This window comes from Natator depressus, chromosome 19 (assembly GCF_965152275.1).
Source record: "Natator depressus isolate rNatDep1 chromosome 19, rNatDep2.hap1, whole genome shotgun sequence".
In the NCBI taxonomy this organism is placed as follows: domain Eukaryota; kingdom Metazoa; phylum Chordata; order Testudines; family Cheloniidae; genus Natator; species Natator depressus.
Window position 1 is genome coordinate 8,311,236 of NC_134252.1, and position 24,033 is coordinate 8,335,268.

The 24,033-nt window shown below is 48.3% G+C and overlaps 2 protein-coding genes across 6 annotated transcripts in view; one reads left to right on the forward strand and one right to left on the reverse strand.

Annotated features, from left to right (window-relative positions):
• GRHL3 (grainyhead like transcription factor 3) overlaps nucleotides 1-15,950 on the forward strand; it is a 29,272-nt gene extending 13,322 nt beyond the window's left edge. Inside the window, exons 8-15 of the mRNA XM_074934286.1 lie at nucleotides 367-525; nucleotides 2,529-2,607; nucleotides 4,220-4,353; nucleotides 5,956-5,993; nucleotides 6,677-6,765; nucleotides 7,041-7,126; nucleotides 8,403-8,467; nucleotides 15,836-15,950. Of these exons, the coding sequence (XP_074790387.1) occupies nucleotides 367-525; nucleotides 2,529-2,607; nucleotides 4,220-4,353; nucleotides 5,956-5,993; nucleotides 6,677-6,765; nucleotides 7,041-7,126; nucleotides 8,403-8,467; nucleotides 15,836-15,950 (765 nt within the window). The remainder of the gene's footprint in view (nucleotides 1-366; nucleotides 526-2,528; nucleotides 2,608-4,219; nucleotides 4,354-5,955; nucleotides 5,994-6,676; nucleotides 6,766-7,040; nucleotides 7,127-8,402; nucleotides 8,468-15,835) is intronic.
• Nucleotides 15,951-22,303: 6,353 nt separating this feature from the next.
• Nucleotides 22,304-24,033, reverse strand: part of STPG1 (sperm tail PG-rich repeat containing 1) — a 49,532-nt gene continuing 47,802 nt past the window's right edge. For all 5 annotated transcript variants that reach the window (XM_074934471.1, XM_074934472.1, XM_074934470.1 and 2 more), the window contains one exon: nucleotides 22,304-22,934. In XM_074934471.1, the coding sequence (XP_074790572.1) occupies nucleotides 22,858-22,934 (77 nt within the window). In that variant the 3' untranslated portion in view covers nucleotides 22,304-22,857. The remainder of the gene's footprint in view (nucleotides 22,935-24,033) is intronic.

A 24,033-nucleotide genomic window follows, 5' to 3' on the forward strand; every position in this document is an offset into this window, starting at 1 on the left:
TGGGGAATGTAGTGAGTGCAGCTCTAGGCTCAGATTCGCCATCGCCCTGCATCTGGGGCAGCCATTTACACCAGTGCAGAGAGGGCATGCAGCACGACTGAATCAGAATAATAGCGTTAAGCCCACTCCTGGCTGGTGTAAATGACCGCATGCAGGCAGTGCAGGGCAGCAGAGAATCTGCTAGATCTAAGCTGGTGAGGAGTGGTTGGGTACTTGCTGGATGAAAGTTGGGAAGGCTGGAGGGATGAATCTCAGAAGAAACAGAAGAGTCAATTGTCCTCTGATGACATCCTTCCCTCTGTCATTTAAAATCCCGGGATTGCAGGCTAGCATTCAAGCTGTGCCATTCTCCCTTTTTATCTGCAGGTTTTTATTGGGGTGAATTGTCTGAGTACAGACTTCTCCTCCCAGAAAGGAGTGAAGGGCGTCCCTTTAAACCTCCAGATTGACACCTACGACTGCGGCCCTGGGACAAGCCGGCTGGTGCACCGAGCCGTCTGCCAGATCAAGATCTTCTGCGATAAGGTAGACAGCCTCTCCCTCCCTTGGGAGAACTGCTTCCAGAGAATTTTATACTCACTCCAAACTAGCACAAAAGACCTGGAGCCACTGAATGAGTTGGGGAGGATGAGAACCCTGAATAGACAGGTTCAGCCATCTCGGTGAGAAGAGACTGATTTAGCCAGTGTGTCTGGATCACTGAGCTTGCAGAAGTTAGAGATGGACAGAGCTGTTGGAGGATCTAATCCATCCCCGGCCTAAGTAGGATTCTGCCCTGTAACTTACTCTCTAGTCCTATCAAAGACTCGAGAGTTGAGACTTTCCCCACTCCCTTTGGAGGCTGATTTGCAGTCTTGTAGCTCTCAGGGTTTGGTTTTCCTGATGTTTAGCCCATATTTTCCATTTTAAAAGGGGGTGGTTTTTTCTTAACTTTAGAAATATCAGGAAGGCCTGGTCTTATTTTCCTGAAAGACCTCTGGGAGGTGTTCAGGCTGTTTACTGTGAGTTCCTGCCCCTTGGGATGTGGAATTTTTTTAACAAGGGCTTCCATTATCCTAAGTGTTAATTAGTCAATGAAGTTAACTGTGTATTAATTAAAAAAAGATTTACATAATTTGACTAATAATTCCCTCCCCTTTCAATTGGTCACATTTTACGCTCTTAAAATTCCACTAGTTTTCCAGTCACCACAGAGTCTTCCACTCTGAGGCGGATCAAGTGCAAAGTCAGGTGCTCAGACACCATGGTGATGGGTAGATAGTGTGTCATATTTAACTCAATGGGGGGCATTGTGGCCTAGTGGAGGAAGCACGTACAGGACTAGGGCTCAGGAAACCTGGGTTCTATTCCTGCTTCGCTACTGGCCTGCTGGGTGATGTTGGGCAAGTCACTTCCCCTATCTGTACCTCAGTTTCCCCATCTATAAAATACTTCTCTCCCTTTGTAAACTGCTTTGAGATCTACTGATGAAAAGTGCAATGTAAGAACAAGGTGGTATTATTATTATTATTTATTATTAAAAGAAAAGGGCAACAAAAATGATTAGGGGTATGGAACAGCTTCCGATATCAGGAGAGATTAATAAGATTGGAAAAGAGACGACTAAGGGGGATATGATTGAGGTCTATAAAATCATGACTGGGGTAGAGAAAGTAAATAAGGAAGAGTTATTTACTCCTTCTTATAACACAAGAACTAGGGGTCACCAAATGAAATTAATAGGCAGCAGGTTTAAAACAAACAAAAGGAAGTATTTCTTCACACAATGCACAGTCAATCTGTGGAACTCTTTGCCAGAGGATGTTGTGAAGGCCAAGACTATAACAAGGTTCAAAAAAGAACTAGATAAGTTCAGTGAGGGTACGTCCATCAATGGCTATTAGCCAGGATGGGCAGGGATGGTGTCCCTAGCCTCTGTTTGCCAGAAGCTGGGAATGGGCGACGGGATGGATCACTTGACAATTCCCTGTTCCGTTCATTGCCTCTGGGGCACCTGGCTTTGGCCACTGTCAGAGGACAGGAAACTGGGCTAGATAGACTTTTGATCTGACCCAGTATGACTGTTCTTATGTTCTTAAAAGGCTCGTTGACTGGACCTTTTCAAACCTTGCTGTGCCCTCGCAAACAGAACATTGTTTCTGTGCCAGTGCTGCTGTTATGGAGACTGACAGGGTTAGCGGCCTTTTTTTGATCCCCATTTAAGAGGCAAATGTCCAGTAAAAACAATAACAATGGGCCAGATTCTCTGCTGACGCGCAATTTCCGCTGAAGGCAATGGAGTTGCACCAGCGGGGAATTTAGCCCAATCTTCTTAGCATATTAAAAGGTAAAGGTAAGACGTGATCCAAGCCCAGACCTGGGAGTTCGGACACCTCACTGCTGATCCCAGCTCTGAGACAGTCTTGTCCTTTGGCTGTGGGTAAGTCACTTAGCCCCTCTGGGCCTCAGTTTCCCAGGGATGTTTGCTGTAAAGCAGAGTACTGTTAACACTATACCTGGTGCTAATTTTTACCTCACCTTCCCCACAGGGAGCAGAGAGGAAAATGCGAGACGATGAGCGCAAGCAGTTCAGAAGAAAAGGGAAATGCCTGGACTCCAATAACAATGGTTAGTATAAGGACTAGTGACCGGGAGGGTACAAGGGGCCTGATCCAAAGCCCACTAAAGTCAATAGGAGTCTTTCCACTGACGCCAGTGAGCTCTGGATCAGGCCCAGAGTGAGTCGGTAAACAGTGTACTAGGATGAGATATACCCAAACTAGCATCAGAGCCAGAAAACAGTGTGTGCCCAGGGCAGGGAGACAGGAGAACCTGGGCTCTCTGCTGCTGACGCACTGTGTAGCCTGGAGCAATTTGCTCAGATCCTGCAGAGATGGACAGAGATTAAGTGCTTAGATGGACAGATAGACCTAACCTCTCTCTGCGTCTCACTGTCCCAGCGACGATACCTGCCTGAGCGAGGTGTTGGGAGGATTTATTAGTCCTGGCTGGGAACACTTTGAAAAAGTTGAGCACTGTCTGAGAGCTGAGAACTGGGCTAATGCGTCGCTCCCATTGGAATGTGAAATAATGTAACGCGGGTGAAGAGAGTGTGAAACAGGGATTTGTTATGTTACTTACCACAGCCCTGTCCTTCCTAATGCAATGCAATATTCGACAATTGTTGCTTGTGCAAGCCTATTCGAGCAGGGCAGGTGTAGGGCACGCACTAGAGCCCACAGACAGTGGGGGATAACAAAAGGCAGATGGTTCCTTCATGAGGAGGTCCGGGGAGGCTGGGTGGCTCATTCTCTGCACGCCGCATCACTTGTCCCCTCTCGGGTGTCGGTTCCAAGGTCAGTCGTTCCTGTCTGATGGCTGGGGGTCCAAGGGCAATGAGATGGTCTTGGGCCTGTTGAATGGGCACCTAGAGGCGGTTCCTTCAAGTCATGAGTGAGGCGTGTGAGCTCGCACCTGCTATACCCATTCTGGGGTTAAATGGGGCTTGTCTCCAGAGCTGTTAACCTCCTCCTGGTGGGGACCAACGCCGGCCGTCTCTCAGTCAGGGAGGAGGAAGCTGGGTGAGCAGGAGGGTTCTCTGCCTCTGTGGGACTTTTTTCTGGTCCCATGTCCATGCATACATCAAAGCACATTTGCTCTGGGCAGCATCCACTGACTCTTTGGACTTGGTCTCAGTGTAGTGGGTGCTGTCTGAGGTTCTCTGCTCAGTGTCTCCTTCCGGTTCGCTCATTTTGTGACCTGCACCCCCATTCCTGTTTTATTTTTTGTTGCCCATGCTCACTTGATGTCTGGGTTCTGTGGCCCCTCCCTCATCTGTGCCAGCGGGGCCTTTTGATCTGGTAGGCTCCAGCCAGCACTCCTCCTCGTCAGGTCGGCTAGTGTCTTTCACCGGCATGAATGGCTCTTCTAATAAGGACAAATAAAATAAAACCTCCTTTGGAAACAGTTAAGGGTAAAGGCCATGAACTGTCCTAAATTTGCACACCAACCTCATCCATCTATGGATGAGAGTTAGGGCTTTATTCACCGCTCATTAAGAAATATCTTGTGTTTCATGCACTCTGTATGAGTAACACGTGAGTAACTCTTAAAGCTTTGGGCTGTTTGTTCTCAGTGCATGTGCATGAATCTCTGTCATAACGTGACAGCTCCCACTGATGCGAGGAAGCTGCAGACTGGCAAATCTTTTCTGAAATGAGATTTCCTGTTGTTCCCTTAGGTTTGAAAGGCTGTTTGCTGTCTGGCTTTCGAGGGAACGAAATCACATTCCTCAGGCCGGAGACGGATTTAGAAACCGAGCCGGTCTTGTTTATTCCAAATGTCCATTTTTCAAATCTTCAGAGATGTGGTGTGGTAAGTCCTTGTTAAAACATCCCCCGAACACAGACGCACACAAACATCTCCTGAAGACACACACACACATATAACTTGAAAGCTGGGTCAGTGGAGTGGGTCCTAGAGACACTAATTGCATCGTGTACAGGAAAAGAACCCACAGCGTCAATTTTATTAACTAACAATTTCAAGGCCAAGGGAGATTTAATTTGGGGAAAGGTGAACTTGAGGAAAAGGTTTTTTTCAAGAAGGGCTGTATAAGGATTACCTGCGAATTTGCACAGTGGATTGAGCTGGAAAGAGTAAAAGCATTTTCAGAAAATGACCCCTAGCAAAATTCCTCCATTCAAAACACCTCCACCTGTGGGATATCCCTCAGCTTCTCCCCTGTCTCTCTCTGTGTTCCCATGTTTCAGAGTAGCAGCCGTGTTAGTCTGTATTCGCAAAAAGAACAGGAGTACTTGTGGCACCTTAGAGACTAACCAATTTATTCGAGCATAAGCTTTCGTGAGCTACAGTTCACATCTGATGAAGTGAGCTGTAGCTCACGAAAGCTTATGCTCGAATAAATTGGTTAGTCTCTAAGGTGCCACAAGTACTCCTTTTCTTTCTGTGTTCCCAATGATCCTCCCTCCAGCTGGGAAGAGCTGGGCTTCACAAGTGATCAGTAGTGCTCCAGAGGCTATCACTCAAGAAGTTGAGTTGCCACCTGTCTGAGTTTGTCCAAATGGGCAAATTCAGCCATGACAACATTGTGGCGTCCCGGCACCACGTCGTCTTGCAACAGGATGATATTTTGGTGCAACAGTGTTGAAGCTAGGGAACGGGAAAACTTGGTCTGCCACACCAGAATCTGCTGAGAAACCATGGGCTCTGGATTCAGAATTGATTGCGAGATTCAAGCTCTTTTTGGTTCTGACAAGATGTGTATTCTGGACTGTTGTCTGTGGGACAGGAATCACAGTGGATGAGACTCTATCAGGCTTTCACTTCGTCAGAAAGACGTGGATGTGTGTTTGTTCTTTAATTACAGTTTCCTGGGGGAAATGACGGTATAAGAGGAAAAAATCATCCAACCTTTAAAACAAAAATATCAGCCGGGTTTGCAAACCTGAGACCAGCCCATGTTGTTCCATCCCCGGCTGAATTATTCTATTCCAGTGATGACAGCATTGTCATGCTACTGCATCACCCCACGGCACATCCCAACAAGGCATTTCACAGGCCCCCAAACTCCCGAATGTCCTGCAGATGGGTAGGCCCTTCCCACTGAAAAGGGGATAATGCTGCTCTACAAGGGATGCCAAGCTTCCCGCCAGACCAAGCAGCCGGGGATAAACTAAGAATCCATGGCTGAAATCTTGGCTCCACTGAAGTCAATGGCAAAACTTCCCTGGATTTAAATGGAGCCAAGATTTCACCCCATATATGCACATCCCTCCCCTGAACCCTACACAGCCATATTCTGCCTTCAGCTGCATGGCTGTAGCCAAGGCCAGGATCGGGCCATGATGTTGACGGTGAGAATGAGGATCTTAGTGGGGAGCCCATCATGGGGCAGATTATGGGCTCTTTAAAACAAAATTTAAACTAAAACAATTTTTTTTCTTTTCATTCAAGGTGCTTCCTGCTGCTGCTGCTTCTAACAACGTTAACAGGTAGGAAAGGACACGTCTTTTTTGGACTTATCAATCTTTTCGCCTCTTTGGGCCAATAATTGTTTTGATACCTGTTGAGCTTAGCACACATACCAGCTACCTGCAGGTGCACCATCTGCCTGAAGTCTTCTATCATGTAACTGTGTGGAACGGCCTCTCATAACACACAGCCCCACCCCCCAAAAAGACTGCTGTAATGTTTCCTTTACCACCCCGAAAGGCTATTGGGGCTAATCGGGTGACGCGACAGGCTTAAAAATCAGAATGATCCCTGACTAGGCTCGGAAGGGCTAAGGTAGCCAAAGGCAGAGGCAGCTGTAAAGGAAGCTGAAAGAGAGAGAAACCCTTGCTTTCAAAATCACTGAGGTGGGAAGTTCAGATACCCACCTTAGCCTGATCCAAAAGTCAGTGGAAAGACCCTCATTAACTTCAACAGCTTTTGGACCGGGCCCAATAATCCCGAGATGTTACATGTCTTTTGCCTGGGATGTAAAACCCTCACCGCTTGTGATCACTGAAGAGCCTGTTGCACTCAAGGAGAGGGGTGTTCTCCTTGGTGTCCTGGCCACAGTCCAGCTCCGGTAATGATTTTGTCACCGGTGTATGGGAACCTCCGCTTTAACTGTTGGAAAGTTTGCTTCTGTCATACGTCTTCCTGATGGTCTCCTCTCGTGTTTACTTAGGTTGCCATTAAAACGGAGCTGTCCCTCCTTCTCGGATGAGTTTGACCCTTCACCTTCCAAACTAGCCAAAGAAGAAGATGCAAAGAGAGGTATTGTAATTATTGAGATTATCGTAGCACCGAGCAGCCCGAACCACAGCCCAGGCCCCCATGTTGCTAGGCGCGGGGCAAACACAGAACAGAGGGTCCCTGCCCCAAACAGCTTCCAGAACCTCCCCGATGGGAATTCAATTCGTTTGGCCAGTGGTTCATCACTTGGCCCAACTCACTCAGGATCTTCATTTAAATGGGATCCTACAAGCTTTGGAAATGTGCTGCAAACACCTGCAACCAGTGGTTTAAAAGCTGCCTGTTGTCTGTCCCAGTCTTGTTGTATGTGCGGAGGGAATCCGAAGAAGTATTTGATGCTCTCATGTTGAAGACGCCAGATCTCCAAGGACTCAGGAATGCTGTAAGTTTCGTGCCATGACTATGCCACATAAACTGCAGTGTGTTCTAGGAAATCTGTGCTCAGGCGGGTGTTAGAATTAACTCCCTGTGCAGGGGTTCAGCACAAGGATGGTGCACCGCTTCTACCTCCCGTCTGCCCTGTTTTGAGGATCTAAATGGTGCATGGGCCTTGTGCTAAGAATTCCAGCCCAGTGAAAAAGTCATCTGATGTGTTGAGAGCTGTGGCGTGAGAGGTGAGCTCTCTCCAGGCTTTTGTTCAGATCACAATATAAAAGCTCTGGGATTCTCCTTTTATTACAGTGTTTTCATATTTTCAGCTGTAAAACATCCCTCATCGTTCCCTGGCTCTGCCTGCGGGGGATCTGAAGTCAGGGCAAGTCTACCTGTTATCCACCTTGGGTTGGAATTTTCTGTTTGAGGAACACACAAGGCATATTTCTGTGATGATTATCAGAAGAATCCTCGATAACCCTAGCTCCTCTTTCGGGGGGTGGAATAAAACAAACAAACAAACCTAAATGATCCAATGGTGCCTTTATGGCAGCGCTTTGGGTGGGGGTGGGGAGGGAGGGCCTTTTGCTTTTGCGAACTTTTAAAAACCGAGGAGAGGCAGGTTGCAGAATGTCAGGTTATAGCTTCCTCACCCTGGCAATGCAGCCAAAACCCTTCAGAGAAAATGCTGCAGAATGAATGTAAAACTCTCCCTCAATTTCTAAACCTGCTCAGAGCATCATCAAAGTGCTTATGATGCTAGAAGCCTTTGCAGCTTGACCCAGAACCTCAGCAAAAATCGTGATCGGAAGGGATTCAGGGCTATCGGAGTCAGACATGCACTTTCTGTTGGTAATGGGCAGCATTAAACCAAAAGCTATAAGGTGCAGAGGCTTTGCACAGGTGCATTAGTCTCTGTGCGCATGAAGTTGCAGGGCTGGGGCCCAAACAGACCAGATGGAGAAAGGAAGGGAAGGGGAACAGAGGTGACTTCCCAAGGTCACGTACCGCTTCCGTGGTGGAGCCAGGAGTTAACACCCAGGTCTCCTGATTTCCATTCAACCGTGCAGCATCAGCAAAAGGCCAGGTTACTGTAGTAACCCCAGTGTAAGCCGCAGTGTGGTCGATCATTGCTCTAGCGTTTTTTTATAAGGAGGCGGCGGGGGGAATTCCTCCAGTGAGGAGTGACCCAAAGGCAAAGATCCCTTTTATTTTATCTGCTGGAATTTCATTTTGAATGTGCAAAAAAAAAAAAAGATTATAAAGTGTCACGTTTTCTCCTGCAGATTTCAGAAAAATATGGGCTGCCTGAAGAAAGCATCTATAAAGTCTATAAAAAATGCAAACGCGGGTAAGCAAATCTCTGATCTGCATTTGCACTGGGCGCCTAGGATCTTTGTACCCTTTGGTGCCCTGCCACGGAATGAAACCGTATTTTAACAAGATAATAAATACCAAAGCTATGTGAGGTCTGTGCCATTTGGAGCATGTAAAACACAGAATTCTTTCTGCCCTTTAAAGATTTGGGATAACGTTTGTTTGTACTAACTTTATTTTGAGTGGGGAAGTCTCCTCGGGAAGGGTGTGTGTGAGGGGGAGTTGGCTGGGTGGTTTAATGGAGGATCTCTCAGAGTGAAAGCCTGAGCTTAGAGTGAATTTATCTTATCTCAATCTGTGAGGGACAAATGTTTGCTTCTCACAACTAGTGTGCATAACTGGCATCAGGCCTTGCCCGGATCAGGACTGGCCAGTGTGGAGTCTGACTAGCCTATTGGGCTGCAGAGAAAACAGCAGGGTTAGAAAGCTTTGCATTGTGTTCCACTGACTCTTCACAAGGGTTAGGTACAAACAGGGCACCTCCTCTCCCAGTTTTGCCAACTCATCAGCCATCATTCACTACTGGAGTGATCCACAGCCATGGGAGTCCTTCCTGGACTCCGGTAGGTGATGGCCAGACCCTACATATGAACACGCACCCTGAATTTATAGATGCCCCTGACAGAATGAACGTTAACATGGATTTAGACATACATTCCTGCCTTGATTAAGAAAAGGATTTGTATCTCCTGCTGAAAGCAACACTATGAAAACGTGTTGTTCTTTGATGCATTGGTTTGATGTGCTAGGGACAACAGGCCCTGTCTAGAGCAACCTTCCAAGCCTGAGCTAAGTCAGTGGTAATGAAGGCTGTTACCATCTGTTGGTGGTTTGGTGGCTCATGTGAAATGAGTCAGAGGGGGTGAGTCTCACCTGGTTCCAGCATGTTCACATCACAAAGCACCACCTCTGTAGGTACTAGCTGGCTCCCAGTGTTGATAGTCCCAAGGATTGACTAACCCCTAGACTGAATTCCCTTCTCTCCCCTATAGGTGGTCCCTCCAGATCATGGTTAAGGTACATTGGGCAAGATCATCAGCTGGTGTAAACTGGTGTCACTGCATTGACATGAATGGAGCTATGCAAATTCTCACCAGCTGATGATCTGCCAATCCAATATGGAATTCAATGGAAAATAAAAATTCAGGGATGATGTAAAAAATTTCCAAGAGGTCTCTGAGAACTTTGGGCTCCATCTCCACTAACACTGGAATGAATGAGACTGGGAAAGTCCTCTTAGAGTCTGCCTTTGATAACCACACAGGGTTTGTGAAGGCAGCTTTAGTCAATGTCCATGTTGGACAGTATTTTACTCTGGTACTTTTGATTCACACCTTTGCCTGTTAGCTGTTACAGATGGCTCCTTAATGACTTCCTGGAAACAAGCCAGTGGCCTTTTAGCTCCCAGGGTTGAGTTGTCCAAGAGTTTCCTTCAATGACTTCAGAAGAGTAAAACTGTCATCATGGTGATGTCTGCACATCCTGCCATGGCAGTGTGGGAGATTAACTTCAAGGACAGCTCTGTGCCTACCCTGCCCTACAAAGTGATGGGAGGATTTTTCACACAACGCACAACTGGCCATTGCCAGGGGATGCTGTAAAAGCCAAACAATTATTTGGGTTGAAAAAAGAACTGGATATGTTCATGGCAGACAGGTCTATCAATGGCTATCAGCCAAGATGGTCAGGGATGTCACCCCGTGCTCTTGGTGTCCCTCAGCCTGACAACCAGAAATTGGGAGTGGAAGACAAGGGTGGCTCACTCCATAACTACCCTGCTCTGTACGCTCCCCCTGAAGCTCAGGTATGAGCCACTGTTGGAGACACAATGCTGGGCAAGATGGACAATGGGTGACCCACTGTGGCAGCTCTTATGGGAATAGACACTTTGAGGGGTATGCAGGACTGTCAGCTTGTTCTCAGCTGATCATTTGATACTGTAATAAAGCTCATGAGAACAGGTTTGCCATGCAGCAGGACTCTCACTAATCTTCTGTCAAAGGGCTCATGTTGCCAGACAAAGACTACGTCGAGTGCACTTTCATTGTGCCCTACCCACCTCTGAGGTGCTTGTTGTGTCTGGAAAACCCTGGTCCTGGGCCACCAAGCCGCAGCTTGACATTATTGTGTATTGTTGTAATTATAACTTGGGAGCAACGAACAGCAAATAATAGCAATGCCCTCCTCAGAGACGGAGCAAATAGCTTTGTTAAGCTGCCATTGTCTGAAAGGGAGGCTTTGATTGTTGAAGTTGAAGGATCCCTCCTAGCCACGAGGTGATCCTTTGCCTGGAAAGAGATCAAGAATTTCACCTGAAGTTATTGTACAGCATCTTGCTTTCTTTGCTAAGTGACCCCAGAGAAAAAAGTTGAAGATTGGAGCTGGCGCCGCAGGTGGGAGATTGGGTTGTTTTGTAACCAAACCATGTGCAAAGTGTGATTTTGAGGTGTAATCAGACCTGACAGGGAACACCCCCCGATGACAAACATGTCTCACCTACGTGGAAGAGCTTGTGCTTAGGCAAGGTTGGGGGAGCCTGGGGAAAGGGCTTCTGGGAATCAGCCTTTTCTTAGTTTAGACTGTAAGTGATTCTTGGAGGACCTCACTGAAGGTGAATCAAAACCCCAGTCAGTGATCTGCCTGAGCATGCCTACTGCTGCTCTCCTTTCCGTTCCCGGTTCAGCCCCAAAGCTGCTGCTTTGGAAATTCTCTTTCTAAGGTAACCTGTGACTGCCCCCAAGATGCTGGTGGGGGGGAGAGTTTTGCTTTGTTGAGAGTTTGCAGGGCAATATGGCACTTGCTGAACATAGCTTCTTTGCGGATCCTGCGCAGCTCTGGGGCATTAGCTGAAACACTCTTTAAACAGGCCTTGTTACTCCAGCATGCTGAGATATGTGCAGATAAAGCCAGCTCCTGCTCTCTGTTTTCCTAGCAGTCAGAGACACCGAGTTATAGCTGGCGTCTCTTGTACAATTGAGGAAGTGTTAATCACATGTGAAAAACCCTTCAGGGCTTGATCCCTATTGGCAATGGGCAGGATCCTCCACTGGTGTAAAATGGCATAGCTCTGTTGACTTTAATGGAGCGACATGGGTTTACACCAACTGGGGATCTGGCCCATTGATTTCAGTGGAGGGGTGCATCCCTGAGAACGAGCTAATTGCTATTTTCCAGAACGAGTTCTGAAATAAATAACTCTGAACCACTCCCTTCCCCCAATGAATGAGGAAAGACTCATCCACTGCCAGGCTTATTTTCGTAAATCTAGACAGCGAGTCCTCCACGCACACACAGCTGTGATCGCACCTTGCAAGCACCAGGGACTGCCTGGAAAATGAATGAATTGTTTTTACTGGCACAGGGCCAGGTTTTAGCGCCGAGGGAGACAGGAGAATTAGATTGACGCCAGTTTGTGCATTAGGTGGTTTTGGTGACGGGGCTCCTGACAAGCGTCTAACAAGGCGGAAGAAACCGGCCCAGAATGTTGGCAGCGGCTAGCGTGTGCCGGGGGTAGGTTAAAGTGACTCTTGCTGCTGTCCCGTTCTGCTGAGGTCGGTGTGAGGAGGTCTGAGTGAAGTGGGCTTCCCGGGTGGGTCTTCTAACACACTCGGCACTGGTGTCTGCCTGGCAGTTTGATATTGAGGTCAGTGGGAACAGAGCAACAAGCCCCGCGGGCGTCAGAAAATCCCATCCCACGGCTCAAGGCCCAGGGGCAGGAAGGTGCTTCAATATGTGTGTAGCTTTCAGCAGACGAGTAGCCCTGACTGGGACTGGTCACATGCTTAGAGTTAGGAAGGAACCTGAGCCTGTTCCTGAATCAAGGCCTTAAGTGTCAGCTTGACAGCCCTGGAGGTTGGCATCTTCTATCCAAAGACCAAGATAGCATGGGCAGCAGCAGTGCTAGTCTCCCCCCCCACACACACACATCTGCCCTCCTCAGCCCTGACATGAAGGAGCTCCCTCTGAAAACCAGGGTAGCTCATCCCCTGTTCATACCATCAATGGCCTCTCTGCTGAGACTGACCTCGGGGATGCCTCTTGTGATGTGGGCTCCAACCAGCCATCAGATGGTAACTACGCTGTTACTGTATCTTGGGTCAGAACTGACTACGCTACCAGGCTGTGTGAATCTGAGTCCCCTACGCAGATAAGTTCCTGTGAGGCTGGGGAAGAAAGGGTCCTGTCTGGTTGCGGGAACCACCTATAACTTGATTTTTGTTTGTTACTATATCTGATATGAAGTAATGAATGCTTGGGAGATAGAATCAGCCAGGGGTTCTTATCCCTGCCCAAATCAGAGGAACAAGGAAATTAAAAGGCAACACATGTAAAGCAGATCAAATGAAATACCATCATATCCAACTTGTAATTAACCTTTGGAACTCATTGCCACCAGTTATTGTTGAGCAAATATCTTACTCAGATGCAAACTCTGCTACAATCTATTAGATCTTAGGATATTGTGAAATGTTTCCTGCTCTCCTAGCCTTAATTTTCCTTTTGCACGATTTCATCCTATTGCTTCACCCTAAGCAATTCTCTTTTTCCTTGGCGTTTACTTTGTGGGCCTCAGCTGGTATAAACCAATGTGGCTCAGTGGAACAACCTTGATTTACCTGGATTTCTCTTCAGGACTTACCTGAGTCTTTTTGATTGAGAAATCGGACTGGAAACCCAATAGCATGAGGTTCGTGTGACTCCAACTGCCTTGTGTCTAGGATGAATTGGAGAGAACTCGTGTAACTTTGTGTCCAAAGATTCTCCTTCCATGTTGGTCAAAAGTGCAGAGCAGCATGAAGAAAGTTGACCTAAATTTTCCCAGTCTCCCATAAAGCTTGTGTCTGATTCAGACCTAGATGAAGGTTCGATTCAGTTAATAGTTTTAATGTTACTCAGCATCTATAGTGGACCTTTCACCAGAGGGTTGCTAAATGCCTGATGTAGGCAGGTAGCGTCCCCATTCTACAGATGGGGAAACTGAGCTGATGCAGTGATTTGGTCAGTGTCACACAGGAAGTTGGTGGCAGAGCTGGGAATAGTCTCCCTGGCCCCCTGCTCTAACAACTGCACACACTTGCCTCTTTTCTGAGTCCGAATTGGCGTGTTCACCCACTCTTATCAGTGGGTAGCACTTTCAAAGCTGAAATAAGCCTGGGTGGGACAAGTCGCCTCCAGACTGGGTGCCTTTCCCAGCTGTAGGTGGATGAAATATGAAAGACTTTTTGGAGAGGCTTCATTTGTCATTTAAAGTCATCTTGGTTTTCGGTTGCGTAAGGCAGCAGCGTGGGACACACCTGTGTGACACAGCCCTAGACTTCCACTCTGTGTTTAAAGCAGCATGCAGCTGTCTACATCTGGGATGACTGGAGTCGGCTTACAAAGCAGAACTCCTAGTACAAAAGTGGACAAGCAATTGAAGAATCTAAGAGGAGGGTTGGGGGATTTTGGCAGCTGGGTAGATTGTCATCCTACTCCATGACGGTTTTGTTTCTGCCCCTGCCCATCCACTCACCTTTCTATCTGCCCCTACAGCCTCTGGATCTCTGTCCTCTCCCATGTTCATTGCCAAAGAGGCTGGGGCCTCCTTGTTGTGTTTGTGTAACAGCTACATGGCTCTGGACAAGTTACTTTGTGCCTCAGTTTGCCCATGGGTCATGTTTAATGCCCTCCACTGAAAGACCCTAGATATAGGAAATCAACCTGCTTATAAAGCATTTTGAGATCTTCTGAAAAGTGCAGAGAAGAGCAAATTATTGAGCACCGGTCACAGTTCTAAAGCAAGTAATTAACAAATCTGAATGAAAAGGCAAAACTTGCCCCTTCGCCTGCTTGATGCACTTCCTGTTTCAAAGGCAATCTGACATTCCTTGGAGTCTGCACTGTCGTAGAATGGATGGGCCAGATGCTCTGGTGCTGTCAACTGATGTATCTCCATTGACTGCCAAGGGACTTTGACGATTTACACCCCCTGAGGGTCTGGCCTGTCCTCTGTGCCTGACAAATTACTAGATTTGCTGGAAACTGAAGCCTCTTATTTCTGAGTATTGCACAGTTAATGCTATTGCCCCATTAATGATCCCAGTAGAGACCTGGAGGGAACGTGCTCTGTGCAATGAAAGACGGTTTGTTCTCTTTGCCCCTTCCGAACGGTTACAAGCTCCTCCTGTGATTTATGGGAACGTAGCTGTGTGAGGCCCTGTGACATCAATTATATTTTAATGAGGAACTCTGGTATGACGGGGAGCCATGGCCTTGGCTTTAAATCAGCTGTTGAAATGCTTCTCCCCCTGCCCTTTATAATTTCTGGTTCCAAGCAGTTGATTTTATGACTGTCACTGAAGTTGTAACCAGTCTGCCGCCAGGAAAGATGTAGCCCCTTGGAAGGAGCCAAGAATTTGGAGTGCCGGCTCTCCTGCTGATGCTATATATTCAGGCTGCATGTGTTCTTCTCTGCAGTTGCAGATTAGCCACTGGGCCACTCCGCCCATCTAGCGCTCCTGCTGGGGACCCTGGGGTTGGGCTGCAGGGGCTTGCCACACTCTGCCTGCCTGGTGCTCCTGCTGGAGAGCAGGGGAGGGGCCCCAACCATGCTCCCCAAGAGGAGCGCTGGGGTGGGAGGGGGAAGCCCCTGTGCCCCGACCCCTTTTCCCCCCGGCAGGAGCACGGGGGGGAGGGGCAGGAGGAATTCAGGCAGAAGGGATGGGGAGGGGCTCCCACTTGCTGTGGCCCAGGGCCCCACAAAACCTTAATCTGCCTCTGCCTCTCTGGGAGAACGGGCATACAGCAGCGCTTACATTCTGCACAGGGATCTTGGTGGTTGTAAGTGGAAAAGACTCTCCCGGTCACTCCTCCGTATTGCAGCCCAACTCGGCAATGCCGTGAAGCCTGGGGTAGGATAAAGTGGACAATGCCATATTCTGTGTGTGCCTTCCCAGCTTGCCTGCTGCTGTAGTTAAATGAGCAAGCTGGCTTCCCAAGTGGAAATGAGCCACCCGACGCTTACCGCTGAGCCCCAGAAAGGAACCAATTTGTCACAATACGGGTCTGATTACAAACTGGTTAGTAACAAGAACACATACTGTTTGTATAGAGCTTTGCATGTTCAAAGCACTTTATAAAGGACTATTTGATCCTCCCCACACCTCTGTGGCCCAGGTAGGTCAGTCCTATTATTTCACCTGTGTGGAAACTGAGGCACAGTGCAGTGCTAGGACTTGCGCAAGGCCACATGGCAAGTTAGTGGGAAAGGCAGGACGAGAATTCAGGATGTCCCAGTTCCCACTGCTCTGCAGCCGAAGTGACTGAAATATGCTCCCCTAATCCAATCTCTCTCCTCTCCTAGCATCTTGGTGAACATGGATAACAACATCATTCAGCACTACAGCAACCACATGGCTTTTTTACTGGACATAGCGGAAGCAGAGGACAAAATCCAGATCATCCTCAAGGAGCTATAAGGAGCCCAGGGCTGCACTTATGCTGGGACTTCTCTCCTGAAGCCGGCATGTTGGATCCAAACGGAACACAACCTCACAGCATGCCTCATTGCCTTTACTTGAACACATTCCCCTGGGCAGGGGGAGACACTCAGCGTGGTGACGCTGGTTCTGAGAAGTGCTTGGACAATCCATTCTCCGTGTGAACGTGGAACTTCTCTTGGTTGAATTTATTATTATTATTATTATTATTATTATTTGTATTTTGTATTTTCTTCCCCCCAGGCAATAGGTCGGAGCGTCTGTTTCACAGTTGGAATAGCAGATCTGCTAACATGGCTGTCCAATGGCAGCCTACACATAGACAACGAATACTTTTGTTCACCCTTTGTCTTGGCCTGCTGCTGAATCGACCACAGGCATCAGCTTTCTACTAAACCATCAATCATGCAGAACCTTCAAACAGCACCCAACCCGGGCTCATCCAAGCTGGCAGCTCCTGGCTCCAAAGAGACTTTCTCAGATGCATTTAAATGTGGCTGCTAAACAGATGCTGCTGGCTCTGGGCACGGCCCCTCCACCTCACCCCGGATGTAAATACTACTCGTCAGCCATTTGTTTTATACATTTCTAATGTACCCTTCCTTTTATATTTTGTATATGTATAAATATGCCTCGTTTTATATTTGACCCAGCACCAGGACACAGAGCATTTCAAAACCGGGCTGCTTCACATTTCCCCGTGAACTCGTTTTTATAACCGTGTTGGGTTTTTTGTATATTCCATAGTAATAAAGGTTCAGAGATGGAAAGTGGAAGTGTTCTTGCCAAACTCGGTGGGGCTTTGGGAGGAATAGGTAGGACCCATTGGGAAAGCGGGAGGGAGGCAGAGAAAGGATTGAAAGTTGTTTCATGTGACACGTGCTGGGTAATAACATGAAGACTCCAGGCTTGTAAAACTAAACTGGTTCTTTATGAAGAGGACAGTTCACAGAGAGTCTGCAGCCAGCATTCTAGCCATATGGCCACAGACTGACTTCCGGGTGTCTCCTCCAAACTCATCCTTCCTGCAACCCATGGGTCTCCCTCCAAGTCTGTGTTACAGAATTAACACACAGCTCCTGGACGGAGCTGAAAAGGTGCTTAGAACCATTCAGTAACCCTCACACACCCCTGGGGTCGAATGGGGGGATTATCTCCATTCTATGCATTGGGAAACTGAGGCATCAGCCCTACTTATTTCCTGCTAGGGATAATTCCACTATCTTCCTCCCCCCAACCCTCACAAGGCTCCATGGTCTTCCATCCTCAGACAACAGCCCTCCCTCAGTAGGGTCTTCCTGTGTCAGATGAAGTCATAGGCCCATGGCCAGGGCCTCAGCTCCTGGAGTCTGATTATTGTATCAGAATCTCAGCATTAATTTTAAAAAAAGACATAAATGTCTAGTACTTGTGACTTGGAAGGAAAGTGTGAAAACATGGCCCAAGTGTAACCCGGGCAGCAAGTCTACCTGAGTCTCCTGAGAGCCTGGAACGTGAGTTGGCCATGTGCATCTCAATGGGGTGTTAACTCCAAGACTCCCTGCCACCATTTCCGCAGAGGGCTCAGTGTGCATCAGGAGTAAGTAGCAGGCCCAACCAGCCTACATTCCAGCTGCTGAGGTAAGTACTGAAGGGCCTCTGCCAACAGGGGCACGAGGGGCACTGCTGCTGCTCCAGACATGGAGGGTGAGGGGATCCCCTGCTGCCACTCCTGGATGGGGCGAATGAGGCTCTTGGCACTGTCCCTGCCTCTGTGGGAGTGGAGGGGAGGCGCCCTGCAGCTGCAAGTGGGCCCACTGGGGTGGGGCCCAGCTGGAGAAGAGGATGAGCTGGCCACAAGGGATCCTGTAGGAGTTGGGTGCCATTCGAGTGGTAGGATCAGCCCTGCCTCTCGTTCAAAAACTGCTTTTTGGTAATTTCCAGCCCCCTCCTTTCCCATGTAGTCAGGAGCGGAGCACAAAAGGGGGTGGAGAGGCATGAGGGGGAAGCAGATGAGTGGTGGGAAAAGAGGGGCACAAGGGGGGATCTGGAGGAGTCTTGAATAAATCCTCCCTAGCCCATCTACCAGGTTCCTAAAGCTCTGCTACGTCTTTCTGTGGATCCTGGTTACGAGACAGGGAGTCAGGACTCCTGGGTTCTATGACTCCGCTGTTCCCAAGTTGTTGTGGACACTCAGGCCTGTGCGCTCTTAGCTCCCCATGGTTTCCAGGGAGAACCCCTAGTGTGCCAGCCCTTCTTGAGGTCACCACCTCTTTGCCAGGGTCGAGCTGCAGACTCCTCCGCCCCTTGGACTGCTCGCTGCAATCCCCAGGGGAACCCTGTTACCGCAAAAGTCCTTCTCTCTCCTAGGGCCAAGCCGCAGGCTCCTCCGCCCCTGAGACTGCTCACCGCAGTCCCCAGGGGGACCCCATTACTGCACAGTCCTCCTCGCTGGTCACACACTCCCAGGGGTTAACCATCCCCCGAAACTGCTCCTCTCTGAGCCTTCAGCACGCCTGGTGCTTGTCAATCCCCCTTCGTTTTACTGCTCCCCAGTCACTTACTGCAGGAAGCACCATCCGTGGGGTGCAGTACATCCCACCGCTGCCACCACTTGTCATGGCGTCCCCGGGCGGTGCTCTGGAACTGCTCCCCATGAAGCCAGACAGGACTCTGGGGAAGTCTCCTTTCTGTGAGCAGACTGTCTTCAGGACACACAGCTCACACAGCTTCCACCTTCCTGGGTCTGACCTCGGAGCATTCAGCATCCTCTGCCCCTCCATGCGCTTCCCACAGCGAGTCCGCCCAGGCCGGGTCCTGGGGAAGCCAGAGGGTCCTGCACCCCAACTTCGCACTCAGATGTGACTCTCAGCCAGCCAGTGAAACAGAGGTTTATTAGATGACAGGAACATGGTCTAAAACAGAGCTTGTAGGTGCAGAGAACAGGACCCCTCAGCCGGGTCCATTTTGGGAGGCAGTGAGCCAGACAACCACGTCTGCACTTCACTCCATGTCCCCAGCCAGCCCCAAAACTGAAACTCTCTCCAGCCCCTCCTCCTCTGGGCTTTGTCCCTTTCCCGAGCCAGGAGGGCACCTGACTCCTTTGTTCTCCAACCCTTTAGCTCTCACCTTGCAGGGGGGAAGGGCCCAGGCCATCAGTTGCCAGGAAACAGGGTGTTGGCCATTCTCTGTGTCCAGACACTGCACACACCTGCCCTCTAGGGCTCTGCAACGATCATACACCCTTATCCCACCACCTAGATACTTAAGAACTGCATAGGGGAAATGGAGGCACCCCCACACTATTCAGAGGAAACATTAAGAACAGTCCTGCTTCGTCACAGCCTGGCTCTGCCCATAGCTCACCACATGACCTTGGGCAAGTCACTTCCTGGTTTAGTTGCCTCAGTTTCCCCATCTGTAAAGTGGGACTGAGCATTAATCCCGCCTTTGGAAACAGCTGTGAGGCCCCATAGCTGGAAAGTGCCATAGAAGAACTAAGCATTGAAAAAAAAGTAAATGCCCAATCGGTTTCCACTAAGCTTCTGGCAGTTTGGGGAGCTGGGGGCTGGGGCAGGCGCACACACACACACTGGGCTAGGCAGGAGTGTGTGTGTGCGGGGGAGGAGGCCGTGAACTCTCAGATTATTGGTTCCATTATCCCAGGGATTAATTTGGCCTGTTGGTTGGTCAGGGTAGACGACGGCTCTACCCTGACTCAGGTGGCACCGGAATGCAGCTAATCAGTAACAACAACAGGCAGGACCGTGGAAAAGGCACAGCCAGGTGCTGGAGCGCGCCGTGCTCCCTGGGTCAGAGATTGTCCGTGGTAATGCTGGTTCTCAACGAACCTTTCCTGTGGCCATGAAAGAGCCTCAAGTACTGACTCTCCTGCACTAATTCTAGTTCCGTGGTTACCGTTTTCCTTCCAATTCTGTTGGCGACGTGACTCTCCTACGGAGTTCAGGTGCATTCTCAATAGCTGCCATCGCCCACTGGAGGGGTGGGGATATACCCATGCACAGATCAGGGGAGCAGAGGCAGTGGAAGGGGGGGGTCAGAGTTTTCGGCGCCTGCAGAGAAGTTGCTTGATCAGGCTAGGGGATGGGCTGAGAGGTGCAGTACAGATTTCTGGAGGCTGCAAGAAAAACGCATGGTTCTATTTCCCTCCCGTCATGTTGCGAGGTTTCTGTATCACAAATCTCTCGGTGAGACAGTTGCTCGGCTGGAAAATCGTTTTGCCCACCCTCTGAGTGTATCGTGTTTCCTTATTGCCAATATTCCCACCCAGCTCCGTGACTGGATAATGGGCACATTGAGGTGTCCCCCTGCAGTCAGGATGGCACAGAGGAAAGGTTAGAGCCATGTTTCAGTGGGAGAGGGGCAGAGAACGGAGGGAAGTGGTTCATCTGTAACAGCTATGCCCATGCCTATGGCAGGTGGATTGAGACTAGGCGCCAAATTTACCCCTGATGTAAATCCATTGAAGTAATGCAGGTTTCAGAGTAACAGCCGTGTTAGTCTGTATTCGCAAAAAGAAAAGAAGGACTTGTGGCATCTTAGAGACTAACCAATTTATTTGAGCATGAGCTTTCGTGAGCTACAGCTCACTTCATCGGAGCTCACGAAAGCTCATGCTCAAATAAATTGGTTAGTCTCTAAGGTGCCACAAGTACTCCTTTTCTTTTTTGAAGTAATGCAGTTATATCAGGGATTAATCTGCCCTTGGAGTCTGAGTCTCTTCTTCACACCAGTGCAATTCCATGGACTTTAGTGGGGTTCCTTGTGCTTTTCACCAGTGAGAGAGCAGAATAAGGTCACAAGCAATTTTAGGTTATCTACAACCAAAGTTGTGCCACTTTGCACCAGCTGAGACTCTGGCCCGGAGTTTTGCCAGGCGGGAATTGTTGCCTCTGGAGCTGCTGCAGCCCTTTGCACTAGTGCAGCACAAAGCTCCACCAGTCCGAGCGGGGCACGTTTCACGCTCGCTTTGCACTGGTCTAAGTGGCCACACAAGGTGTTGGGCAGCGGAGGATCAGAAGCCTATTTTGAGGCAAGCAAAATGTGACCCTGCCTTCATCCTGATCTCACACCCACTTTATATCAAGGAAACTCCACTGATTTCAGCAAATGCCAAGCTGATTCACATCCTTGTGAGAGCAACCCCAGCCCCTCCGCCCTCCCCCGCCCTGCCTAGGGTGGGTGTTTTGCTGACATTGCTGGCGTGCTCAGTATCGGTTCATCCCTTCCAGCAAAGGCGAGTTGCCGTACAGCGTGTGTGAAGCACAGCGCATAAGCATGCAAGAGCATTCTTGACTGGTCACCCGGAGCCCACCAGCACCTTCAGAAGGTTAAAGTGCTACCGAAGAGGCTCTGGGGCAGCAAGTCCTGAGGGTGGATAAAGGTCATGTGAAAGTGTGAGCCCACTTGTGTTTGCCAGGAGTTCATGATGATGAATGAGAGAAGCTTCCACTGAAGCAATATCCTGCTAGGTCCAGTTGGCGGCTGGTTTTTACTGACTTAAAAAAAACCAATTAATTCAAAAGTTTTTGACTTATCCTCACTTCCAGATCAGAAAAATGCATCCACAGCTGTCTCTTCATTTTGAAGGCGTGCTGCTTACATTGCACAAATTTTGCAAGTGCATCGCACTTACACATGCCAAGACCTGACTGTGCGTGACAAATTGAAGTGCTCTGTCCTCAGAGCAGAAACATCACAGAAATACAAGCTTTCCCCCACATTGCCCTCCCAATGTGCCCCAATCCTGAATGCCACTGATCTCGCTATCTGTACAATCTGCTAGGAACAAGGTCAGTCTCCCCACTCCAGGGTTTCTCTGCAGAGTGCCAATAAGAGTGTTGTCACTTTCATTGCTTTTCCTTGTATCTTGCAGTTCCATGTAACTTTCATTTACCCTCCCTACCCTCCTTGGTTTAATTTCATGTCACTGTAGGTTTTTCTACACGCAATTTGTCTGTTGCTATGGGAAGTGTGATCTCCTAAAATCCCAGACTGCCCAGGGCTTTGCTGGCAAGATGGAGCTTACACGACACTCAGTTAGGGTAGCATACTGTACGGGGCGGACTCACCCTTACGCTGCCATGTATGCAGTTATTTACATCAGTGCAATGTGGGTATCAAATGGGGCCCTTTTGGGGCCAGCCTCTGAGCTGGAGTAAATCTGCAAATCTTCATTGACTTCGGTGGAGTTTGTTCTGATTTATGCCTGTGTGAGTAAGAGGAGAAACAGGTGAAGATAGACAGGTGCAATTCCAAACCTCTGATTGAATGCTCAGTTTTGGACAGCTGTTCCTACTCCCACTTCCTTTTGCTGTTGTTGATTAGTTGAGACTGCTCCACACAGGCTGCTATTATTATTTATTATTTGTGTTATTGTCATGACTAGAACACACAGAGATTTATTTTGTGTTTACAGGGAGAGAGTGCACCTAATCCAGCACCACACATGCATTCTAAAAGCCAGAGGCCTAAATGGAGGATCAGGTGAACCACTGTTCCAACCAAGACAACTGGGGATAAAAAGCAAGATATAGATTACCGCAAGTATACCGTGTTTCACGTGATTGGCCGATATATGGCCAGAATTGATCAGCGCCAAAGATACATGACCACTAATTCCATAGGGTAAAAAAGAATCAAACAATATTTGCATGAATTGTTCAGTGTCAGCTTAATTGGAAGATCTTAGTCAATTTCAGCCTAATAATCACCTTTCAGTTTGCAATATGTGCAAAATACCAGTATCAGATGCCAGACAATAAAGACAGTGAAAACATGGGTGCTGGGGACACTATAGCTTGCTCGTGCGTTAGTGGACGTACTGCTGGTTTTGAATGAAGTCCAGTCTTTGCAGAATTTCTCCAAAATATGTGGGCTGTGATGCCTACAGTACTGGAATCCACTTGTTATCAATATTGTACATAAAGGACTGCTTCCCTGGTACTTCTGGCAGATAAGTACCTATAACGAGAAAGATACATAAATGAGCTAAATGCAAATTTCAGATTATTGACTAATATAGGAACTACGGTGTCTTGTTTGCTCAGGGGGAGGGGTAAGAGAAAGGGCGATAAACCCTTGACTGTATTTTTCATTAACTGCATGGAGCATCTTCAATTGGTAATAAATATGGCGAGATTCCTATACCTTTATTCATGCTGAATAAATACCTAGTTCTGCCATTGAAGTCAATGAGGAGTAAGGACATATTCAGCATGAGTAAAGGAGAGAATGCTAGTCTGGTCTTGGGAGACCAGGGTTCAATTCCCTGCTCTGCTACAGACTTCTTGTATGACCTTGGCCAAGTCACTTAGGCTCAGATTAGTATTTAGGTGTCTAACTCCTACTGAACTCAATCAACCTTTAAGGATGTGGGCCTCAGGCTCTCTCTGCCTTCGTTTCCCATCGATACAATGGGAATGCAAGGCACTCAGATACTATGGTAATGGGGCCATACAAGCACCTTAGATAGATAGTGAAGACAGCCAAAGGTGGCCCATAGTGTTGAAAGGTTTAGTGAAGGCAGAAAGATGTTTTTTTTCTCCTTGAGTATCTACTCAGATGTGTATGACAACATGTCAGTTCAGTGTGATAGAAGCGAGCAGCCTTAGCCTTCTGGGCCTTTGGTAATATGCGTGTATATGCTGTTAAGTTACAGAGGTATGGGCAAGCCGTGCTTTCATTAATACCCGTATTAATATTCATTGTAATTAGAGAAGGGTCTGAGCTATGACACTGGGATCTAGTTCCAAAGTTTGGCTCAGATCCTGCGTTTGGACCTTTCTTTAATATTTAGTGGGATCCAAAGTTCATCGTGATTATTTTTTGTATTGACTGTATCTTTCTCGGTGGCTTTTAGGTTAAATGAGAAACCAGGAACCCTGGAAGTAGTATGAAATATCTGGCATCTTAAAAGCCAGCCACCAAGTACTTGGTGACCAACCATCCCTTAATAAGGCTCCTGCAATAATATAAGCCTATGAATTTAATTGTGTGGTGTTTAGATTGTTCTTATTCTGATGTCATTGTTCCCTACAAAGTACATGCACAGCACGGCAGA